This window comes from Cupressus sempervirens, chromosome 5 (genome assembly GCF_028749045.1).
Source record: "Cupressus sempervirens isolate cs-2001-9-10 chromosome 5, ASM2874904v1, whole genome shotgun sequence".
NCBI classification, from domain to species: domain Eukaryota; kingdom Viridiplantae; phylum Streptophyta; class Pinopsida; order Cupressales; family Cupressaceae; genus Cupressus; species Cupressus sempervirens.
Window position 1 is genome coordinate 472,166,403 of NC_143122.1, and position 23,015 is coordinate 472,189,417.

Here is a 23,015-nt window from a genome sequence, read left to right on the forward strand (position 1 = left end):
AAACTCCTCTGAAATCTGGCATAGGAGACTAGGTTATCTTAACTTTCGAGCCTCATCATCTATAAGGAAAATAGTAAAGGTCTATCTAATCTGCAAGCAGATCATTCAAGTATTTGCAAAGGCTGTGCATTAGGTAAAAATACTAAACATTCTTTTCCCCAAAGTGATCATAAATCTAAATCCATTCTTGAATTGATTCATACAAATCTTCGTGGTCCTATGTCAGGCCCCTCTCTTAATGGATGTCTTTTCTATATAATTTTCATTGATGATTACTCTAGGAGAACCTGGATCTATTTTCTGAAACAAAAAGAATCATCTGAAGTCTTATCCAAGTTTAAAGAATTTAAAGCCTTAGTTGAAAACCAATCAGGTCAAAAGATCAAAAGCCTAAGGTCTGACAATGGAGGTGAATACACATCTGATATCTTTAAAAACTTTTGTATTTCTGTTGGGATTAAGAGGGAGTTTTCTATACCTTATAATCCTCAACAGAATGGAATAACTAAAAGGAAAAATAGATCTATTGTTGCAACAGCCAGAGCCATGTTACATGATCAAAATCTTCATTACTCATTTTGAGCTGAGGCATCCAATACTACTATCTACATTCAAAATCGATGCCCTCACTCCCTATTAGAAAATACCACTCCAGAAGAAGTATTTACAAGCATTAAACCAAATTTAGGCCACCTGAGAATATTCAGATGTCCAGTCTATATTCAAATACCAAAAAAAGAAAGAACCAAATTGGAGCCTTCTAGGAAAAAAGGAATATTCATTGGATATAGTGAAACTACAAAAGGATACAAGATCTACATTCCTAGGCAAAGGACAATTGAAATTAGCAGAGATGTAATATTTGAAGAAGCCACTGCTTTTAAAATTTCTAGTAATAGTGATGAATCTATCTCAGAAGAAGATCAACCTATAGAAATTGAGAGGGAGGATAATTTTGAGTTCTCTTCCATGCCTAATCATATAGAACCTAAAAACAATATCAATAAGAAGAGACCCCTTTGGGCTAGAAAAATGTTAGCAAAAAATCAAGTTGAACCAGATGAAGTAATTTAGGAAAGCAAAAAGACCAGAAATCAATCTTGTTATGTTGCATTACTATCTGAACTTGTAAAATCTGAACCTACTAATGTTGAAGAAGCACTTTCACATCAATCATGGAAGGAAGCAATGATTGAGGAATATAACTCTATATTGAAAAATGATGTATGGGATGTTGTATCTAGCCCTAAGAACAAATCAGTTGTCTCTTCCAAATGGTTGTTCAAGATTAAACATGCTTCAGATGGTAGTATTGAAAAATACAAGGCAAGACTTGTAGCTCGAGGTTTCTCTCAGAAAGAAGGTATTGATTATGAAGAAACCTTTGCCCTTGTTGCCAGGTACACCTCATTCAGAACAATCCTAGCAATTGCAACATCCAAAGGATGGAAAGTACATCAAATGGATGTCAAAACAGCATTTCTCAATGATAAGATTGAAAAAGAAGTTTACATTGAACAACCACAAGGGTTCAATACTTATGACAGCAAGACTCATGTTTGTAAATTAAATAAAGCACTTTATGGACTCAAACAGGCTCCCAGAGCCTAGCATGAAAGAATAGATAATCACCTATTGAAATTAGGATATCCCAAAATGAAGCTGCCCCAAATCTATAGTTCAAAACCAAAGGTGATGATATGATTATTCTTGTATTATATGTTGATAATTTGCTAATTACAAGTGAGGAACATCTCATAAAGAAATATAAGCAAGAACTCATTGCAGAATTTGAAATGAAGGACTTAGGGTTACTTCACTACTTTCTGGGATTAGAAATCTAGCAGCAAGACAACTGTATTATACTAAACTAGGGAAAATATACAATTGATATCTTAACCAAATTTGGAATGATGGAATGTAAAACGACTGCTACCCCTATGGAAATAAATCTACACAAACTAAAAGATGAAATGAATGAATCTGAGGCTACAGATCCTACTTACTACAAACAAATTATTGGATCCCTAATGTATTTGGTCAATACTCATCCAAGCATATGCTATGCAACCCACACCTTGAGTCAGTTTATGTGTGCTCCTAAGAAGATACATTTACATGCAGCTAAATACATATTAAGATATCTGAAGGGTACTATTGGAATGGGATCAAATATGACAAAGTCAACCTTGAACTACTTGGATATTCAAATTCTAATTGGGCTGGAAGCTCCATTGAGCGAAAGAGTACTTCAGAGTATTGTTTCAGTCTTGGATCTGATATGATTTCTTGGTCTAGTTGGAAACAAACTTCAGCAGCTTTGAGTTCCACCGAAGCTGAGTACATTGCGTCTTCCTTGGGTGCTAGAGAAGCAATATGGCTACGAAAGTTGCTTTCAGATCTCTTCAAAAAACCCTTGAAGCCCACTATGATTTATTGTGATAATCAAAGTTGTATAAAGCTTTCTTCTAATCCAATATTTCACAACCGTTCCAAACATATTGAAATTCCATTTCATTACATCAGAGATATGATTAATCGAGGAGTTATTCAATTGGAATACATATGTACAAATGATCAAACGGCTAATATCCTTACCAAGCCTCTTGCTAAAGTGAAACTGAAATGCTTTAGAGAAAAACTTGGTACGATTAATTGTAATGACAAATTTTTGAAATAAAATATTTATTTCATTTGAGTTTGTCTCTATTGGTTACTTAGTAGTATTTGATATATAATGAAAGGTGATGATCTTTCATGGACATATTCATTTGTAGAAAATTATTTACAAGGTGATAATCTTGTAAATAATAAATCTATTATATGGGCATCTCTAGACATTGCTTAAGTGCAAGTAAAGATTCTATGGGCATCTCTAGACATTGCTTAAGTGCAAGTAGAGATTATGAATGTATCATGGACTTCTCTAGACATTGCTTAAGTGCAAGTAGAGATCATGGAAACTTTATCACAATGGATATCTCTAGACATTGCTTAAGTGCAAGTAGAGATCATTTACTATGTTGATTATAAGATGATTCTGACTTAATTAATGCTTTACTTCTCCCTAGCTAAAGAGGGAGTGTTAATATTAATTAATGTTTTACTTCTCCCTAGCTAAAGAGGGAGTGTTAATGTTTAGCGTCAAAAGAAGCAAAACATGAATTCATTGATATTATGAAACTACTGTTGATTCCATGATTACAAAGATATAAGCATACATAATATATATATATGTATGTATGTATGTATGTATGTATGTACATATATATGCTTACATCCCTGTAATAGTTCATGAATTAGCAACAGTAATCAGATCATGTTATTGATTAATTGGCAAACTTCATAATGATTGGGCACTTATGTTTATCATGCCTTGTATCGAGTGCCAATACTTATCGTGCCTTATTATTATCAGGTGTTATTTTTTATCGTGCCTTGTTAATGTTATCGGGCACTAACTTATGCAAAGGTTGGTTGTTAGATAAACTAACATGCCTCCGAAGAGGCATGTCTCTACGTGGCCCTTGGGCCACGTAGAGACATGACTCTTCGGGGTCATGTCTTTCACCCTTATATATATGTGCATAAGCTGCCGCAAGGAAAGCATCAATCACACGGCATCCAAGTACCTACAGTCAGCGACAGTATTATATAAGCATTATTCTATTATCACCATTGTTTTGTTATACAACACTTCATTGTTATAGTTACTATTGAAGGAGAAGGATAAACAAATATTTTACCCAGATCGCTGCCATAGAAGAGCAAAGATATTCTGCATTGTTCAAGTAAGATATTCTCTGCGAGCATTGATTTGTAATTGTTTTATCTATCAGAGATCCACAATAATTAACAGTACTCTCTTGATTATTAATAAAATAATTTTACTTTGTCAGGGTATTGATTGTTATGGGTTCCACCATTTGTATTCATTATTTTAAGAGGTGACAATCTTTGAAAATAATGAACACTTGTATAAAACATTGTGAGAAGTGACGATCTCTTAGATAATGTGCTAAACAATAGAGTTCTACTGTAAGATCTAGATGAGTTCAAGATCATATTGTGATGTTCACATTGCTATGTTTATGGGTCACAAATTGGATAAAGGAAGAATCTTAGTATTCTCTGGGTTTATCCTGTATTCTAGTATATCATAAAACTCAGGATAATGTTGTGATATGGAAATACCATTTTCTATGAAATCATAACTTGGATAAATGAAGATATTAATCTTCAAATTTATCCTGTATAATATCACTAGTGGCAGTGATTTGTCATATCACAGGTTTAGTAATATGACTTTGTATCATATGTTCTATGATACCACATACTAAGAAGAGACAGACAGATATAAAGTATTAATTCTTGCTTATTCATCTGTATTGGTGTTGCTAGATATAATATCTCTCTGTAGGATTATCAGGTTAAGAGGGAGTGTTAAGAATATTAACCAAGATAAACCTACAGGTCTGACAATACAGACCGTACTTCCTCTTAATAGTAATATATCTCTAATGTTGGCATTTAATGATATATATCTCTCTCCTATAGGTGCCAAGTTAGGAAGGGTTATGTCCCTTGAGGGACATACCTTTTAGAAAGGATATATAAGTAGGTTGTAAATGCGGATTATAGGACACACAGTTACAGCAGTTTGCTCTTATAAGCATTTTATATCCTACAATTTATATCTGAGATTCTCTATCACAATAAAAGGTTAAATATTCAGTATTGTATCTGCATTATAATAAGCACTAATTTCATCAATATTGATACTACTTAGAAGATCATTCTCAGCATATAAGACCGGATTAAAAGTCTGATTAAGAGATAAGGATCTAGCAGAAACTTTACACTATTAACCTATTACTAGTAGGTGTGATAGAGATCTTTATCTCTGATTTCATTACATGTTGAAATTAAGATAATACCTAAAATATTAATAATAATATTTGAGAAACTATTATATGAAGAGAAATGTGTCATGCGAAGAGTCATACGTTTGGAAATATGAAAAAAACTTGTTTTTGGAAATTAAAGAGATCTTCGCTTGTGATGTGAAGCATCTCTCAATTCTATATATATGTATGATTACTTTGTGTGAAAACAACAATCATATCAACTTGAAAGCATTGTACTTGAACATTTTTTAATATCAATAAAAAGGATATTTTTCTAGTGCGGCTGGGTTTTTCCCTTCAAGTTGAAGGGTTTTCCCAGGATAAATGTCTTGTCTTTTGTACTTATTTTTTGTTCTTCTTTTTCTGTTTATCATCATTTTTGGGTTAAACATTAACATGGTATCAGAGCCAGGTTAGATTACAGCATATCAAGATGTATTAAAGATCTGGTGGCCATGTGAGAGACCATTCTTAAGTGTTGAAATGTAGTAGCTGTAGGAGCTTTCATGTTACCTACAATGTTTGTTTCTTTCTGATAATTTTAATCTCCATCAGCAGTGGATGTCCCATACCCCAATGTTTGAAAGTCTTCATTATATCAGTCTCATTATTTTATGGAAACCTTGTATGATTGAGTGACTGAAGAATATTTGGCATCGTCAGTTATCATGTGCATGCATGTTTTATTAGGCATTGCAGTGACTCTTCTTCTTCCATGGTTTTTGGTAAGCCAAGAATATTATGATCCATTACTATTGATAACTAATGAGCTGTGTATTGTGGCTGCTGAGTCAGCCTTATCAAATGTTACAACTTCTTCTATTGTAATCATAGTTGAAAAAAATGGCGATATTTCGCCAAACCTGCGATATTACGGGGAAGAATTTGCAGGCCGAAACAAACGCACAAAAATTCAGCTCCGAAATAAACCAAAAAACTGCAGTGATTTTTCCCATGTATATTGCGCAAATACCGAAAAAGTGCTGGAAAAAAGCGTTGACAAGTCATCCGAATTTCAGGTTTGAGGTATAGTTTTTTACACGATGACATTCAATCTCCTGCATTCGGCGCCAGCAGTCTCCCTCTCCCTGCATTCGGTGAGCATTCACAGCTGACCTGTATTTGTCTGCATTTGACTTGTATTTGTCTCCATTCAAATTTCCAGCAAGCCTGCATTCGACTTGCCTCCATCATGCCACTGAATTTGTCTGCATCATGCCATTGACTTTTAGGTATTTTTGAATTTTACTTGGTAAATTATTTTGGTAATTGTAATAAATTTGGTTTTAAAAAATTGTTTAAAACTTAATTTATTTTGTAAAAACAAAAATGAATTAGAAAATGTATTATTTTGTTTTGAGACAATATTTAAAATTTAAAATGTAGTAAATAATTCACTATTTACCGTGTATCTTAAATTTACAATAATGTTGTTTTATTTAACAATTTTAAATATTATATATATAACAGTATTGAGTGTATTTTTTAATAGATTTATAATTGATATATTTAATAGTAATACTGTAATAGACTTAAAATATATATTAATAGATTTTAATAGATTTATAACAGATCTTAGTAGATTTATAATAAGAGTATTCTAACAAATTTATAAAATATTAAATTGTCACTTATTAGACGCTTTCTAATTATAATTGGTTGTGTTTCCGCTAGGTTCTCAAAGTCTACCTATTTCTTTACTTTGATTAACGTATGGTGGATATCTCAAATCATTATATGTAGTATGTACTACAAATTTGGTGTGTATGTGTGCATTTTAAGAATATTGTAAGAAATTGTATATTTCAAATGTTCGATAAAAGTGCCGATTTATTGCCCAAATTTTCGCCGAATTTTTGCCAATTCCATGATTTTCAAAAATTTTGAGCCAGCCGAAATATTGCCAAGACCGAGTTTTTCAGCTATGATTGTAACAGTATTTGAAAATGGCTGATTAAGTATTCTACTGATCGGTTCACCCATGTGAAGCATTGCACCCTTGGTGTTGATTATTAAAAAGTCAATGAAGAGTCTAGAAAATGAAACGGCAATATTGATATTACCAATAGCAGCATGTATGATCCTTCTGGCTGTTGATCCATTTTATGTGACTATTGGTTTTTTTTAAGGAACCAGCTGTAATAGTGCACAGTGACTTCAAGCGTGTTTGATCATTCTATAGCATCACTTTGATGTTCTCTGCTATACATATTCTTAGAGGACGTTTTGTGTGTTTTGTTACAAGTGTTGAGGCTATAGTGTATGGTGTTGAATATTATTGACTTCCAACAGCATATCATTGTTCTATTGTTGGAGATAGTGTGAAGTGTTAATGTTTGTGGCCTTTACGGCAAAGATCAACAATAAATAATTAAATATGCAAATGTAAGCCAAAAGTGGCTACATATTTAATGGCAATATAATAATAATAATATGAAATATATTATTATTATTAATGCCGATAGGCATTCTACAATGGCAGAATGGGTGAAGTGGGATGGTGTGAGCATGTTAATTAATGTCGATAGGCATTCTACAATGGCAGAATAGGTGGAGTGAGATGGTGTGAGCGTGTTAATGTTAACTTTTATTCTTCTACGTTAAATTTGACAACCATCTACATGTCAAAAGTTTAAATCTTATTATAAATAGAATATACTTTTAAAAATAATTTAATAAATACCACATAAAATATTTGTTTAAATTATAATATTTGGAGATATAAATCATCCATTTTTTTAGAAATTGAAATAAAAGGTTCAAGTTAGCTAAAAACTAAATAAATGGAGACAAAGAAAATATAAATAATATTTTCAAATGAAGCAAATTTAATTATAATTATTTTGTAGTGGATATTTATCGGCATTTCTTTAGATAGATTTATTTAAGATATCTATACTAGTATGATAATTCAATTAAGTGGGAAAGCTTAATTGGCCCCATTTGAAGCGTCATGTCTTTTGGAAGACGCACCTCTTCATCTCATATATATATTATATGTGTTGGGTGGTGAATAATGAACACACCAAAACATAATGTGCAAGTAATTATTCACTATTCTCTACCCTAAAATCTGAAAACTTAACATGGTATCAGAGCCTAGTTCCTTCGTAGGAAGCTTAACTACTAGAAGGTAGATCCGTTCAGATTCATGGGCAGAAACGAACAGCTTTCAATATTGCATTGATGTAATATTTCAAGTGAGTCCAAATAAATGCCTTGGTGTATTTCTCTATGATTTGGCGATTGATAAAGAATGTATTGAAGGGGCTGATCCAGTCCGCAAGCAAGATAAGTTATCCATTCCAAGCAATATATTTGGGGCATGAAAAGACAAGGAGAGATTTTAATCAAATAATTTTGAGTTAACTATATTGGTACTTTACTCAAATTATTTCATTGGCCAATGAGTTGAAATTATAATTCCACGGGCGTCGAGTTCATAGTTGGGAACCTAGATACAATGACTATTCTCTAGAGCACCCAATTGGCCTAAGAATATCGATTCTTGTATAGTGGCATCACTCTGAAAGCAGACTTTGTTTATAGTGACATCTGATTAAGACAGGAGTTACATTTGTTGCTGGAGATTATGAAGTTGAGCAGAGTTTACTAGCTTACTGTGGAAATGTTGAAGTAAGGAGTCCCAGTGTGCCTATAACTACTCGTAACTCTGATATCTCTTGGTAGTAATTTTTGGTACCAAAAGTGAATTGTGTGACTTGGGACAGGTAGAATGATAACTGGCCAGAGCAGCTTAAATTATAGTTTGTACCATATGAGACAGCTCAGAGTGAGTGGCGTTTGAGGAGGTTCTATAGATGCTTCTTGCATGATTGGAATATCGGTTGTTGGTGGGTTGTTCTTTATTGTTGGAAGATGATGTTTTTCTTTATTCAGACTTGAAGTAAATTTTCAATAGTGTAAAATACTATACTGAAAATATTATTGATCTGCAAGGATTCGAATAAGGCAGTAATGTAGAGAAGAAGACTTAAATTTTTTGTGCTCTCTCTATCCTCAAACTTACCCTATATTTATAAAGAAACCAAAAGACATGTCCTTTCAAAGGACATGTCTCATCTAGGTCAGCCCACACAATTATCCAAGATCAGCGTCCTTTAGGAGATGATTTAAATAGTTAACAAACAATGCAAACTAAACATATATAATAATCCTAAATAAGATGCTGATAAGGTAATAAACTAAGGGTTATAAATAAGCAAATCTTAAAAGAGGATGTCCATGCTTTATCTGACCATGTACGATCAGATATTCAGACCAGTATGTTGTGAAAATTATGCAGAATTAACAGTCCTCTTAACTTGATAACCACACTGAGAAATAACATATCTAGCAACATCAATTAAGATGAATGAGCATAGATTGATACCCTATATCTATCTGAATATTCTAAGCATGTGATATCACAGAACACATGATACTAAGTCATATTACCACTTGTGATATGACTTATCACTTATGCTAGTGATGACAGTAATGCATGGCATGCAACACACAGGATAAAAGTCGAAGAATGATTACATTCTTCATTTATCCAAGTTGTGACTCATAGGTACTGGCAATCCTATATCACAACATGATCTTGAGTTAAGATCTACCAAAACACAGGATAAAATTCGAAGAATAAATTCTTCCTTTATCCAAGTTGTGACTCATAGGCATAGAAATGTCTACATCACAAATGATCTTGAACTCATCTAGATTTGACAGTAGTTCTCTACTGCTCAACACATTATCTAAGAGATCGTCATCTCTCATAATGTCTTTTGTACAAGTGTTCATCATCTCAAAGATTGTCACCTCTTAGATAATGAATACAAATGGTGAAACCCATTATAGTCAATAGCCTAACAAAAAAAATTATTTATTAATAATTTAAAGAATACAAATGTTTTATAATTCAAGCATACCAAGTCTTTTCCTCGAGAGAAAGGTTTGGTAAGAATATCTATTGTCTAATCTGCAGTACAAATGTATTCTAATTTTATAGTATTCCTATCTACCATATCTCAAACATAATAGTAAGGAATTTCAATATATTTGGACCTGTCATAGAAAACTAGATTCACAAAAAGCTTGATAGGAACTCTGATTATCACAATGAATAATAGTAGGATTCATGGGTTGACCAAATAATCCCACAAATAACTTTCTAAGCCAAACTGCTTCCCAAGAGGCCACTGCAGCTGCAATGTATTTAGCTTCTATGGAACTCCATGCTACTAATGACTGCTTTCTACATATCCATGATATCATTGTTGATCCTAAACTAAAACAACATCCTAAAGTAGTTTTTCTATCATTAACACTTCCATCCCAATCTAAGTCTATGAGTCCATGTAAATCCAAGTCAACTTTCCCATATTTAAGCCCAAGGTTAAGAGTGTCTTGTAAATAACTCATAATATGTTTAAGTGCAACTAGGTGAATCTCCTTTGGCTCACACATAAACAAACATAAGGCACTAACAGCATAGCAAATATCAGGTCTATTATTTACCAAGTACGTACATAAGAGACCAATCATTTGTCTATAAAGAGTAGAATCTATGGAGGGTGATTCTGTAGCTGCTTCCTTAATTTCGTGTAGATTAGTCTCCATTGGAGAAGACATAGGCCTACAGTTCCACATTCCAAATCTCTTCATAATGTCTAATGTATACTTCCTTTGATAAAGTATGATGTTGTCAGAATTCTGCTATACTTCCAATCCTAGGAAGTAATGAAGGAGCCCTAAATCTTTCATCTCAAATTCTCTGATTAGATCTTTCTTGCATTGATCTATAAGATGATCATCACCTGTTATTAGTAAATTGTCAACATACAGTATCAAAATTACCATATCATCTTTATCCCTTTTGTAATATAGATTTAGATCAGCTTCATTCATGGAGAATCCTATGCTGGTGAGATACTTATCAATTCTTTCATACCATGCCCTCGGAGCTTGTTTAAGCCCATAGAGAGCTTTCTTGAGCCTGCAAACAAAAACTTTAGGGTTATGAGTTTCAAAACCTTCAGGTTGCTCCAGATATACCTCTTCTGTAATCTTTCCATTAAGAAATGTTGCTTTTACATCCATCTGATGTACTTTCCATCCCTTCGATGCTACAATAGCTAGAACTACTCTTACAGAGGTGTATCTAGCAACAAAGGCAAAGGTTTCTTCATAATCAATTCCCTCTTTCTAAGAGAATCCCATGGCTACAAATCTAGCTTTATATTTTTCAATGCTACCATCAACAGCATGCTTGATTTTAAATATCCACTTAGAAGAAACAGCGGATTTTCCTTCAAGTCTTGGAACAACTTCCCAAACATCATTCTTAATAATGGATTGGTATTCTTCCGTCATAGCATCCTTCCAAGCTATATGTTTAATAGCATCCGTAACATTGGTTGGTTCTGATTTAGATAAATCACTCATGTTTGCAACATAACTAGAAAATCTTTTGGGTCTTTTGCTTTCTTTGAAGGTTCCAGATTGTGCAGCGAAGTCTTGTGCTTCCTCTATTGTCTTAATGGCTCAAAGTGGTATTTTCTTTGGATTTTGAGTTTCCTCAAGATTAAGATTTTGAATTTTATCTTCAATTTCTTCAATATTCTCCCTCTGAAACTCAAATTCAATATTTTCTTTAGAACTAGATAAGGAAGAGGGATCTTCAGAACTTAGGGCTCTTTTGAATGCTAAATCTTCTTCAAATATTACATCCCACTAAGTTCAATATTTTTCAGACCAGGTATGAAAATCCTATATGCTTAAGATGTTTCACTATACCAAACAAAAATACATTTTCTCCAGGAGGGTTCTAACTTAGCTCTCTTTTCTTTTAGAACATGTATATATACAGGGCACCCAAAAATCCTAAGATGACTTATATTAGGTTTAAGCCTTAGTAAAGACTTCTTCAGGAGTTTTATCTCTAAGGTAGGAGTGAGGACTTCTGTTTTGAATATAGACAATATAGACAGCAGTACAAGAGGCTTTTGCCCAAAGATGATATTCTAAATTTTGATCAAATATCATAGCTCTTGCTGCTTCCATAATTGTTCTATTCTTCCTTTTTGCTACCCCGTTTTGTTGTGGGTTGTAAATTACAATATATTCCCTCTTTATTCTTGTTTCTTTACAAAAATCTTTAAACAAATCTTAAGTGTATTCCCCTCCATTATTAGTCCTAAGAGTTTTAATTTTGTGTCCTGATAAGTTTTCAGTTAAGATTTTGAATTCTTTAAATCTCTTAAGAATTTCTTCAAACTCTTTAAACTTTAAGAAGTAAATCCAAGTTTTCCTAGAGAAGTCCTCTATAAAAAGTATATAGTACCAAAATCCTCCAAGAGAAGGAACAAACATAGGTCCACATAAATCTGAGTAGATTAACTCCAAAACATTGCTAGTTTGTCTAGTGCTATCATGAAATGGACTTTTGGTGTTCTTACCCAGAGCACATCCTTTGCATATGCTTGAGTGATCTTTATTCAACTTAGGTAAACCAGTTACAATCTTTTCCATAGTTGATAAGGTTTTGAAATTTAGATGACCTAACAGTCTGTGCCATATTTCGTTTATATTAGCAGCTTCATGAATTAACGCTTGAATAGGTCGACTAGGCTTTGTATTTAATTCATACAAGTATCCCTTTCTTTGACCAATCAATTTTGATTTCTTAAGTGAAAAGTTCTTAGACCAGGTCAATACTTTACCGTCCATGAATGCAACATTTTGTCCATCATCTTCAAGTGTTGTAACAAAGATTAGGTTCCTTTTTGTTTTTGGTACATAGAGTACTCCTTTGAGATATAGAACACTACCTGACTTCTGTTTCAAGGTGCAATTTCCAATTCCTTTAACGGAATGAGCTGAATTATCACCAATGGTAACTTTGCCATCAACGTCTTCTAATATAGAGTCTAGTGCTTCTTTGTATCTTGTAATATGTCGAGATGATCCACTATCAATCACCCATGCCTTACTTGATACTTCATTTGACAGTGTCAAAAACAATACACGTTTCTCAGGATTATAGTTATCTTCTTACCTAGTAATGTTTGTACAGTTTACTAGTTGCTTAGAATTCTTAGGGCAATTAGATCTCTAGTGTCCAAATTTTTCGCATTTGAAGCATTTTATTTTGGATAGATCTTTCTTCGGTTTGTCATTCTTTCATTAAGTCAAGTAGCAAGGACACAAAAGAAGATGGTTAAATTAGAAATTTGGAAAGCATACAACAAGGTAAACAAAGATTTTTTGTTGCAAATGCTTCATAAATTTGGTTTTTTTTATGGGTGGGTAGATTTGGTTTGTATTAAAACTCCTAGATTTTTTGTGTTGGTAAATGGGAGCCCTTAAGGGCTTTTTGAAATGGAGAAGGGGATTAAGATAAGGGATCCAATTTTCCCCTTCTTGTTTATCATTATGGTGGAAGTTTTATGCAGATTGATTTCGAAGTGTCAAAGTAAAGGAAAGTGGAAAGGGATTAAGGTGGTCGTACGTGTTGATCCCATCTCAAACCTCCAATTTGCAAAGGATACTCTCTTTATGGGGGAAGCTTCATTGAGAGAAGCGTGTACTATAAAGAGTAGCATTGATTAGTATAATCGAATGTTTGGACAGTTTGTCAATTGGAGAAAGTCGAAGATCTTTTTCTTTAACACACCCTTGAATTTACAAAAGGAAATTTGCAGGAATTTGGATATGAGGCCAGAAGATTGCTAGGTGAATATTTGGGGACTCTTCTCTTTGGAGGATCCAATAAAGCGATGCTTTGGAGAAATCTTGTGGATTGTAGCTTAAAGAGAATGGAGAGGTGGAAGAGTAAATAAATTACTTCAGCAGGCAGGATACTTATGTTGAAATCAAACATTCACACAATTCCTACATTTTACATGACATGTTTGAAAATTTTACAAAAAGATATAAACATTATTGGGCACAAAAAGTGAAAAGCTTTTATTTGGAATGGGGCTAGGGAACAATATAAAATCCCATTGCTTACATGGGATAAAATTTGTAAATTGAAAGGTGATGGGCGTGCAAGTTTACAAGATTGGCAGGTCGTGAATATTGCAATGGGAACAAAATTGGTATGGAGCATGTACGAAAACCCAACTCACTTGTGGGTAAAAAAATTTGAAAGCTAAATATTTGAACCAAAGGAAAATCATAGAATATTCACAATTTGTATCAACTATTTGGAATTTCATAATGGACTGCAGACCAATTATCATGGATCGTACTACTTAGCAGGTTGGCGATGCAAGAAAGGCAAATTCGGGGAAGATTTATGGGAGGACTTTCATCATTAGCAGACAATGACCAACTTTTGCATTTGAAGCTCCTCTTGACACAATGATGGGGTAGCAGAGTGAGGGATTATGTTGAATGTCAATAAGGGATTGAGGGGGAGAAATGGGTTTGGAAAGATGTTAGCCAAGCAAAATTCCCTCCATAACATCAAAGGTTATTGAAGGAAATCTTTGAAGCTAGGAAAATTTGGATATCAAGTGTTGAGGAGAATGTGGTGGTGTGGAGCTTCTAATGGTAAATATTTCATTAAATTGGAAATACTAAATGTTAAATGCAAGAGGGAATGAGGATGAGTGGCCTTTCATTTATTTTGGAGCAAAAGATTGGAGCTAGTGGGACCATTAAGGAGTGTGATGTGTGATTAGGGTGAGGAGTTAGTCAATCATCTTTTACTTAAGTGTACTATGGCTTCCCAGTATTGGAGTAAAATAGTATGTAAAGTGGGGTGTAGGGTCCTTTACTTGATAAAAACTTTATTCCCTAGCCACAAATGAATTCTAAATCCACACAATCTTGCATTTGTAAAGTTTGTCCACCAACAATTATATAGAAGATCTAGAAGAAGAGAAAGGAGAGGATTTTTCAAGAGAAGGGGGAGCCCATTGCAAGTATTTTCAATAGGATAAATAATTTTATGGAAGAAATAGCTGGTGCAGTTGCTTTGAGATATCTCAAACCAAAGGTGTCATATACGGATCAAGACAAACTTTTTCAAATGCAGTGGCCATAAATTAAAATCATGCTTGCTAATGGGCAAGGTTGGTTCATTCTATTAAATTTGAACCAGAATATAGAAATTGCAACAATTAGAATGCAAAAACCACAAAATAAAACTTAACACTCGAGACTTTATCTGGCAAAAACCCTCCCCTTGAGGAAAACTTTACCTAGGAAAAACTCTCCTCTTGAGGGAAACAACCAATACCACAAAATAATGATTCCTTTATTCAAATCTTCAAAAACATTACAGAATACTTGCATATAACTCACGTCTTCAACCAAACAATCAATATACTTGTCTTCTGTTTTTATCAATGTTTCAATGCTAATAGCAACCAAAATGATTCACTAAAAATAATTCAATTATCATATTGTTGGACTAACCATCATCATTCCCCTTCAAGATCTATGACATAACTTAACTACCTCCTGTGTCCTATAAGTCTAGTGGTTGTATCAGGCATTGACAAGTCACTCTTTTGGTGCAAGGTCACTCTTTTGGTGCAACGACAACTCTCAAATGTAATAAGTGGTACTAGGGTTTGGCCACAAGTATAAATATCCTCATGTAACATTGAGGGGATTGGACAAACTGTCAACGTTCCTCTTCAGGATTCGTGACATGGCTTAACCGCCTCATGTGTTCTATAGGTCTTGTGGTCGTATCGGGCATTAACAGGTCGATCTTTTGGTGCATGAGCAACCCTAGCTTGTAACACATACACTAATTGGAATCAATAAAACCGTACAAGGATATGAATGAGTCTCCACATGCATACACATACGCTTGGTACAAAGAACTCAACACATGCGATACAGAGAAGATTACAAAACCAAATGAAAGACTCATGTCCTATAATTCAAAGAAAACACAAAGAACTATATAAAAACATTGATACAAATAAAACTTTGTAATATATTCAAAACATGAAATACATTGATGATGCCTTTTAAAAAACATATGAAAAAACGAAAAAACACACAAAACAATCTCATCCTATTTACATTCAACGTGATCAAACAAAACATAATACTCTTGCAAGACAAAGAATCTCCCAAAAAGCCAATCAATAGACGTTACAAGGAATATGCAATAGCTTGGAAAGGAATCGACACCTTCATTAAGTGAACTCAAAACGTGAACATGGAAACCATCGGCTTCAAAATATAAACCGCCAAAGCAATGTATTAATATGTGCACGATGCCAAGAAGGAATACAACAACACAATATATACTGCAAGCAAAACCAACACACATGATCGATACCAAATACTCACAAAATAAGGATAAGAATGTGCGATATCCTTCAGATGCCATAAAGCTCAACAGTAGGAAGGAATAGAACATGCACAAGAGATGAATAAAAACTGAATAATGAGAATATCTATAACACGACCTTAGCAGCCATGTAGATGACACCGTCAAAGAAGCTCACGACAATCAATAGAGGTCTAAAGATCTCTATCGCAGCAACATGCTTTAACACTCACTCTTAGCAAGAAACAAAACTTCAATATGTAATCAAATGGCATGTAAAAATAGCTGCAAACAAAAGGAATTTCAACAAAAATCTATTCACAATTGTCTCAATATCAAATTGTTATCTTAGCATAACAACACTCGGCATGGCTACTTCCAGAGGGTGGCAAAGAAACACAAAAAAACAAGTCATGTAGTCTCACACTCCATGGCTACTCCCAGAGTATGGATCCACCATAGCTACTCCCAGAGGGTGGAACATGGGCTTTTATCTCAAACTTCTCTCACATTAAAGAATGCATTAACAAGAGGATTTCACCTTGAATTTCTCTCATGGAGAAAAATTTGTTAACAAGGGATTTCCCCTCAAACTTCTCTCACAGATAAGAGCTCATTAGCAAGGGATTGCAGCTCAAACATTTCTCATACACAAGAACTCATTAACAACATAAACAAGAATTGCTCAAGATGAGACTCTCTCGGAAGAGCATCACTCTCCACAATACCAAGCTTATCTTGAAAGTACCAAAACTTCACTCGAGGAAGTGGTTTTGTGGGAATGTTCATTATCTACTCCTTTGTACAAATATACTTGAGCTTAACTGCTTTCCTTTGAACCACATCTCTCAAGCAATGATATTTTATTTCCACGCGTTTGGTAACCGAAAACTTCACACAACTTTGGTTATCACAAAGAATTGTAGGTTCCAAAGGCTGCCCAAACAATCCTACAAGCAATTTGTGAAACCATATAACTTCTCTTGTAGCCACACCAGATACAACATATTTTGCTTCAGCTGTACTCTAAGCAACACGTGATTGTTTCCTACTACACCAGAAAATTGTAATTGAGTCTACGCTGAAAAAACATTCTAAAGTGCTCTTCTATCATTTCCCTATTTTAAGATAAACTTTTAATAATTAATTCTTAGATGAAAAAATATTATTAATTTAATTAATGATAATAAAATCATATATTAAAATAATAAATAATAACATATATATAATCTGTTATGAATAAAATAAGACTTAAAATAATATTGCAAGAGAGAATATTGTAGAAAGCATGTTAAGTTTCTACATAGAATTCAATAATAAACATAACATATATAATAAATAAATGATAAAATATAGAATAATATAAATTAACAGTAACAAAAAGTCAAGAGATATGTATTTAAGAGATGTGACTCCTTCAAATAAAGATATAAAACCAAGGAGAGTTTGTTTAAAAGGAAATAGGAGGGGGGGGGGGGGGTGGTGGGTGGGTTGGAGAAGACAGGAGTTAAAGAAGGGCCAATTGAAGAGGAAAGGAGCGAGAAGAAAACAAGTGACTTTTTCAAAAGATTGCAATAATAAAAGGATGCAACTCTTTAAAAATGTTGTAATTATGAAAGGTTGTGCCACTAAAAAGGCTTGTAATTATGAAGTGTTATCAGTACAAGGATTGCACTCATATGTAAAAGAATGGCTACATGACAGCAAAGGGATTGACTCTTTAAAAAGGCTGTGATTATGAAGTGTCGTCAGTATAAGGACTACACTCATCTCTAAATGAATGGCTACGTGCCAGTGTAGGGATTGGGGTCATCTCTATATAAATGGCTAAAATGGAACTAATTGAAATTCCCATAGTGGTAGGGTGGTGGTTGTGTTTAGCTCTATATGAATGGTTATGAGCCAATATAGGGTTTGGAGTCGTCTCTTTATGAATGGCTAAGATGGGATAAATTAAATCTCATAGTGCCAATGTGGGAGGTCAATACAATCCCAGTATGAATGGTTAATAGTGCCAGTACAAGAGATATGTACACCCCTGTATGGATGGCCAGATGAGTGCCAGAATATTTTGGGGATGTTAACATATGCATGTGTGGTTGGCCTTGGATAGAGGATGTCCTATCTAAGAAGAACCTTGACAGGTGCATTCTGAAAAAATGATGGAATAACTAAGGGTTAGAAAAGTCCATTTGGAAACGTCTTTAAGGTTGGAGTTAGGATAGAGGGTAGAATAGTATAGTTAGACTTATTACTGTTTAAATTCTGACATTTATTTTTCGAGTATTACTAGTCCCAATCTAACCCTAGTAGCAGGGACATTACATCTTAATGTCAATCACACAACCTGCCCAATCTAAATCAGAAAACCCTTGCAATTTCAGCTCTTCATAAGAAGAATATTTTAGACAATATCCCACTGTACCACTAACATATCTGAATATGTGTTAGGTTGCAACAAGATGAATCTGTCTTGGTTCACAGACGTGTTAATAGTATAGCATATATCAGGCCTCATATTAACATAATATATTAAGGAACCAATTAACTCCATGTACATAGTAGGATCAAATATCTGAAGTGGTTGCAACTTCATGTAACTTTTTCATATTAGCTTCCACAAGAGTCACCATGGATTTACACTCTAGCTTACCCAATCTTTTCAAGATATGAATAGCATATTTCTCTTGACTCAAAATAGATTTGGTCTTTGTCATTACCTCAAGCCTAGGAAAATAGTGCAAGAGACCAAGATCGTTCAATTTCAAATTCAAAAACTAACTCCTTACATTAGAATTCACACAATCAAGAAGACCATTCTCTGCAAGCGCAATCAGAATTCTAATTTCCATGAAGAGAAATTTGAAGTCGTCCATGTTTTCTTCAATTTTTGGTCTATTCACCACTGTAAAGAGTAGAAACAAACAACCGAAAAGTAGACCAAAGAAAAATGTGTGACTTAATAATTTTGGTTCTAGATAATTTCCTTAGATCCGCTCTGATACCATGTTAAAATTTGAACCAGAATATAGAAATTGTAATAATTAGAATGCAAATATCACAAAATAACACTTAAGACATCATCCTAGGAAAAACCCTCCTCTTGAGGAAAACAACCCAACCCAAAAATTGATGATTCCTTTATTTAGATCTTCAAAAATATTACAGAATTCTTGCATATAATTGACGTCTTCAACCAAACAGTCAAAACCTACCTTTTGTTTTTGACATATGTTTTACAGCTAATAGAAACCAAAATGATTTGCTGGAAATAATCCGATAATCATACGTTGATCGTAGTCAATAAAACTATACAAGAATATGAATGATTCTCTACATGTATAAATGTATACACTTGATACAAAGAACTTAGCACACACGATACACAAAATGTAAAAAGGCCATATCAAAGAAACAACTCCTATAATTCAAAGCAAATACAAAGAACTATATCAAAACGTTGATAAAGATAAGACTCTACAATATATTAAGAACATAAAATACAATGTTAATGTCATTTGAAAAGCAAACAAAAAACACACAAAACAATCTTTGTGTATTTCCTTTGAATGAGATCAAACAAAACATACTACTCTTGCAAGACAAGGAGTCTCTGACATGTCAATCGACAGTTGTTACAGGAAATACACCATAGCTTGGAAAGGAACCGACACCTGTATTAAGTGGACTATTGATGTGAACATGAAAATCGTTGACTTTAAAAAATAAACGCCAATGCAATGCATTAATATGTGGACGATGCCAAGTAGGAATAGACCAATAACATATGTATTGCCAGAAAAACCAACTCACGTGCTCAATGCCAAATCAGCACACTCAAAAAACAAGGATAAGAATATGCAATATTCTTGAGATGACATAAAGTTTGACAACGGGAAGAATAGAACATGCATAAGAGATGAATGAGGATTGAATATGGAAATAATCTAAAATACCACCTCAGCTAGGATGTAGACGATACCATTAGAGAAGCTCACAACAACCAACAAAGGTCTAATGATCTCGATCGCAGCTACATACTTCAACACATCAAGTAGCTGAAAATAAAGTTGACACTAGATGGAGTAAATTTGAGGAAGCACAAATTAAAATTAACTTTGATGGGGCCTCAAAAGGCAACCCGGGACAATTGGTAGTTGGATGTGTTGCTAGAGACAGTGAAGGTAACATTTGAGAAACAAAGCAAAGAGAATTGAAGATGGAACCAATAATGCAGCCGAGATGTTAGCAGCATTACATGCAATTAATCATGGTAGAAGACTAACTATTAGGAAGTTGCAGCAAGAGGGTGATTCTCTAGTTATTGTAAAGGCAATTATAGGGGGTCATTTCATGAATGGCATCTACAAAGGTACATTTTTTTAAAAAATTTCAATATTAAAAGACGAGGAAATAAGGTAGTGGACAAACTATCGTAATGGTTGTTGGTGTAGTGGTAGAGGAAGTACGTAAGCAGGATTTCCAAAATCTGCAATTCATAATTGAAAATCATTGCAAATTGGCCACCTACTAACAAATTTAAGAAGTTGTGTGAATGTTGCAGGTGAAATAAATGCTATAAAGCATGTAAGAGGATGGGAGTAGATTTTGATGGACCTAAAATGATGGTGTATGCTTCAAACAATAAGAAAATTGTAAGGATTGTGCTTCGGCTCTTGGAGTTGCACTATAGATAGAAGCAAATTTACCCTCCTAATGACAAGGCAACAGCAAGCCTTCATTGGCAAAGTGAAATTACAGAAGCTAAAAAGAGTGCTCAAGTGCAAAAACAAAACAGTATTAAAGGTAGTTTTCGGCATTTAGCATTGTTAGGAGATGATTTTCTTGATGCTAAACACAAATATCACATCAGCATGGATATCATTAGCATGATTCTACGGTGGGCACTTGATTTAACCGAATATGTTGATGTCATCAAAAGGGTCTTCAATACTCTGGTGGAGTATGTGCTTGTGGGTTTAGGGTCCATTTTTTAACAGGTGGTGCCTAGGGTCAATTATCAACATTTTCAAGATCATTGAAGATCCATTATCGACATTTTCAAGATCATTGAAGATCCACAAAAAGCACAAGAATTTGACGTAATCCCATTTATCTACCGGTCAGGTTGCTTAAACAAGAATTATCATGGGAAGATGTGAGTGGCTTGGGAAAAGTTGAATAAGAAAGTTTGAGAGTTTGAAGAGAAGATGTTCCAACTGCAGAATAGGGCATTGGTTCATCCTCAACTGCCTTGATGAAGGAGAACTCGAAGGGCAAATGGCACAAGTGCGAAAGCGGCAAAGGGTCAGAACAATGGCAAGGTAGCCTAGGTGTGTGGTGTCTACCAGTTTTTTGTCAAACCTTTAGATTAGGGCACATGACTCCTTGCTTTTTGGCAAAGGCAGGGAAGCTGTAAAATGTTGAATCTGAAATGTGCCATGGTAGCTGTGTCTCAAAGGTCAGAAATTTCCATTGAATTTTGTTTAAATCAGTTGAAATGCTATGCTGCATAGCTGGGATGGTTTGTCAGGTGATAGGTGGTCTGCCTGAAAACTGCTTACATGGTGGTATTTTGGTAAGTGAAGATGTGTGGTTTTGGGTCTGTTTATATGGTGGTTTTCTTTCAAGCAAACTATGTACCTTTATTATAGTATTAATAGAAAATACAATATTACCGATAAAAAAAAGAAAAACCATCCAACACTTCCTTTATGAAAAGTAAACCTAAGGAGCATTCAATCAAAACAAAAGTGAAGTCCTCGTATAGGGATTGAATAAAAGCAAACCTGCATAGATAAAGGCAGTTCTACAGCCGAGGATGCAGCCATCGCACCAAACCTACTGAAGAACAAATAAGCCGAAGCATTAGATGCTACAGAGTTATTCAAAGCTTCGAAACAAAACCCCATTTTTTGCAGTTTTACAATGTTCGCAGAGTGTTGCATTTTAGGCGCCCACACTCGACGCTTTAGATCGTTTCAAGCCATAAACTTCAAAATCGCAGTTAAAAAGTAGTGTAAAATATTCAAACACTTGTGCTTGACGAAAACTCACTTGACCAGAACCTTTAGTTTTCAGGGGTTGTAAATAATCATCCGAAGATTATATCGATTCAAAATCAGTCCTTCGGTTGATTCTATATCATTCCAGTAGCCAAATGAAACAATAAATGCGAAAATTGTTCGTGACCGAAAGAACACGTAGAATTGCTGCCTGCACCAAAGTGAAAAAACTGAACCAAGAATACGTTTAACTTTGACCATCTCCAACCAACCGAAAATTCTAGTATATGCAACAAATTTATTTTGAAGGTGAAGGATAATCATAATCTAAATTTGAATGATAGGGATGTAGAAATACCAGGAATCGTCAATCGCCGGATCGAATCCTCTAGACTATGAATATCTTAAAAATTGCATCACACGAGACCCTCCATACAAACCCGACAAACGGCCAGAACCCAAAATAGTTTCGGTAAAAAATGATTCGGAGAGGGGAAAAAAAATTGACAATTTATATCTACATACATTTTAAACTAGGGTTATCCTCTTGCTTTTTATACATATGGCTAAAGTTGATGGACCCATTCTCATTACCATTGTGAATATACTAGCACTTGCATCTAAAGGAAGTGGAAGGGATACGTTTATAGATGTTTGATTTAAAAGCATAAATAAATATTTATATAACAAAAAATATTCATTTCTAAATATTTTCTAAATATGTATAACTAGCATCCATTTTGAAAGAGCTAAAATTATAGTGGCATTCTATTTGCTTTTGTATGTTCCTTAGAA

At 34.0% G+C, this 23,015-nt stretch overlaps 1 protein-coding gene across 5 annotated transcripts in view; it reads right to left on the minus strand.

The window, feature by feature from the left end:
• Window positions 1–22,705, minus strand: part of RPN13 (regulatory particle non-ATPase 13) — a 56,610-nt gene extending 33,905 nt beyond the window's left edge. Inside the window, exons 1-3 of one of the 5 annotated variants that reach the window (XM_089831351.1) lie at window positions 22,579–22,705; window positions 22,273–22,431; window positions 22,005–22,056 (exon numbers count right to left, since the gene is read on the minus strand). In XM_089831351.1, coding sequence (XP_089687477.1) covers window positions 22,005–22,046 — 42 coding nt within the window. In that variant the 5' untranslated portion in view covers window positions 22,047–22,056; window positions 22,273–22,431; window positions 22,579–22,705. Of the gene's footprint in view, window positions 1–22,004; window positions 22,060–22,272; window positions 22,451–22,578 lie in introns of all 5 variants that reach the window. The other 4 variants (XM_089831348.1, XM_089831350.1, XM_089831347.1 and 1 more) reach the window with 4 other exon arrangements.
• Window positions 22,706–23,015: the final 310 nt, after the last annotated feature.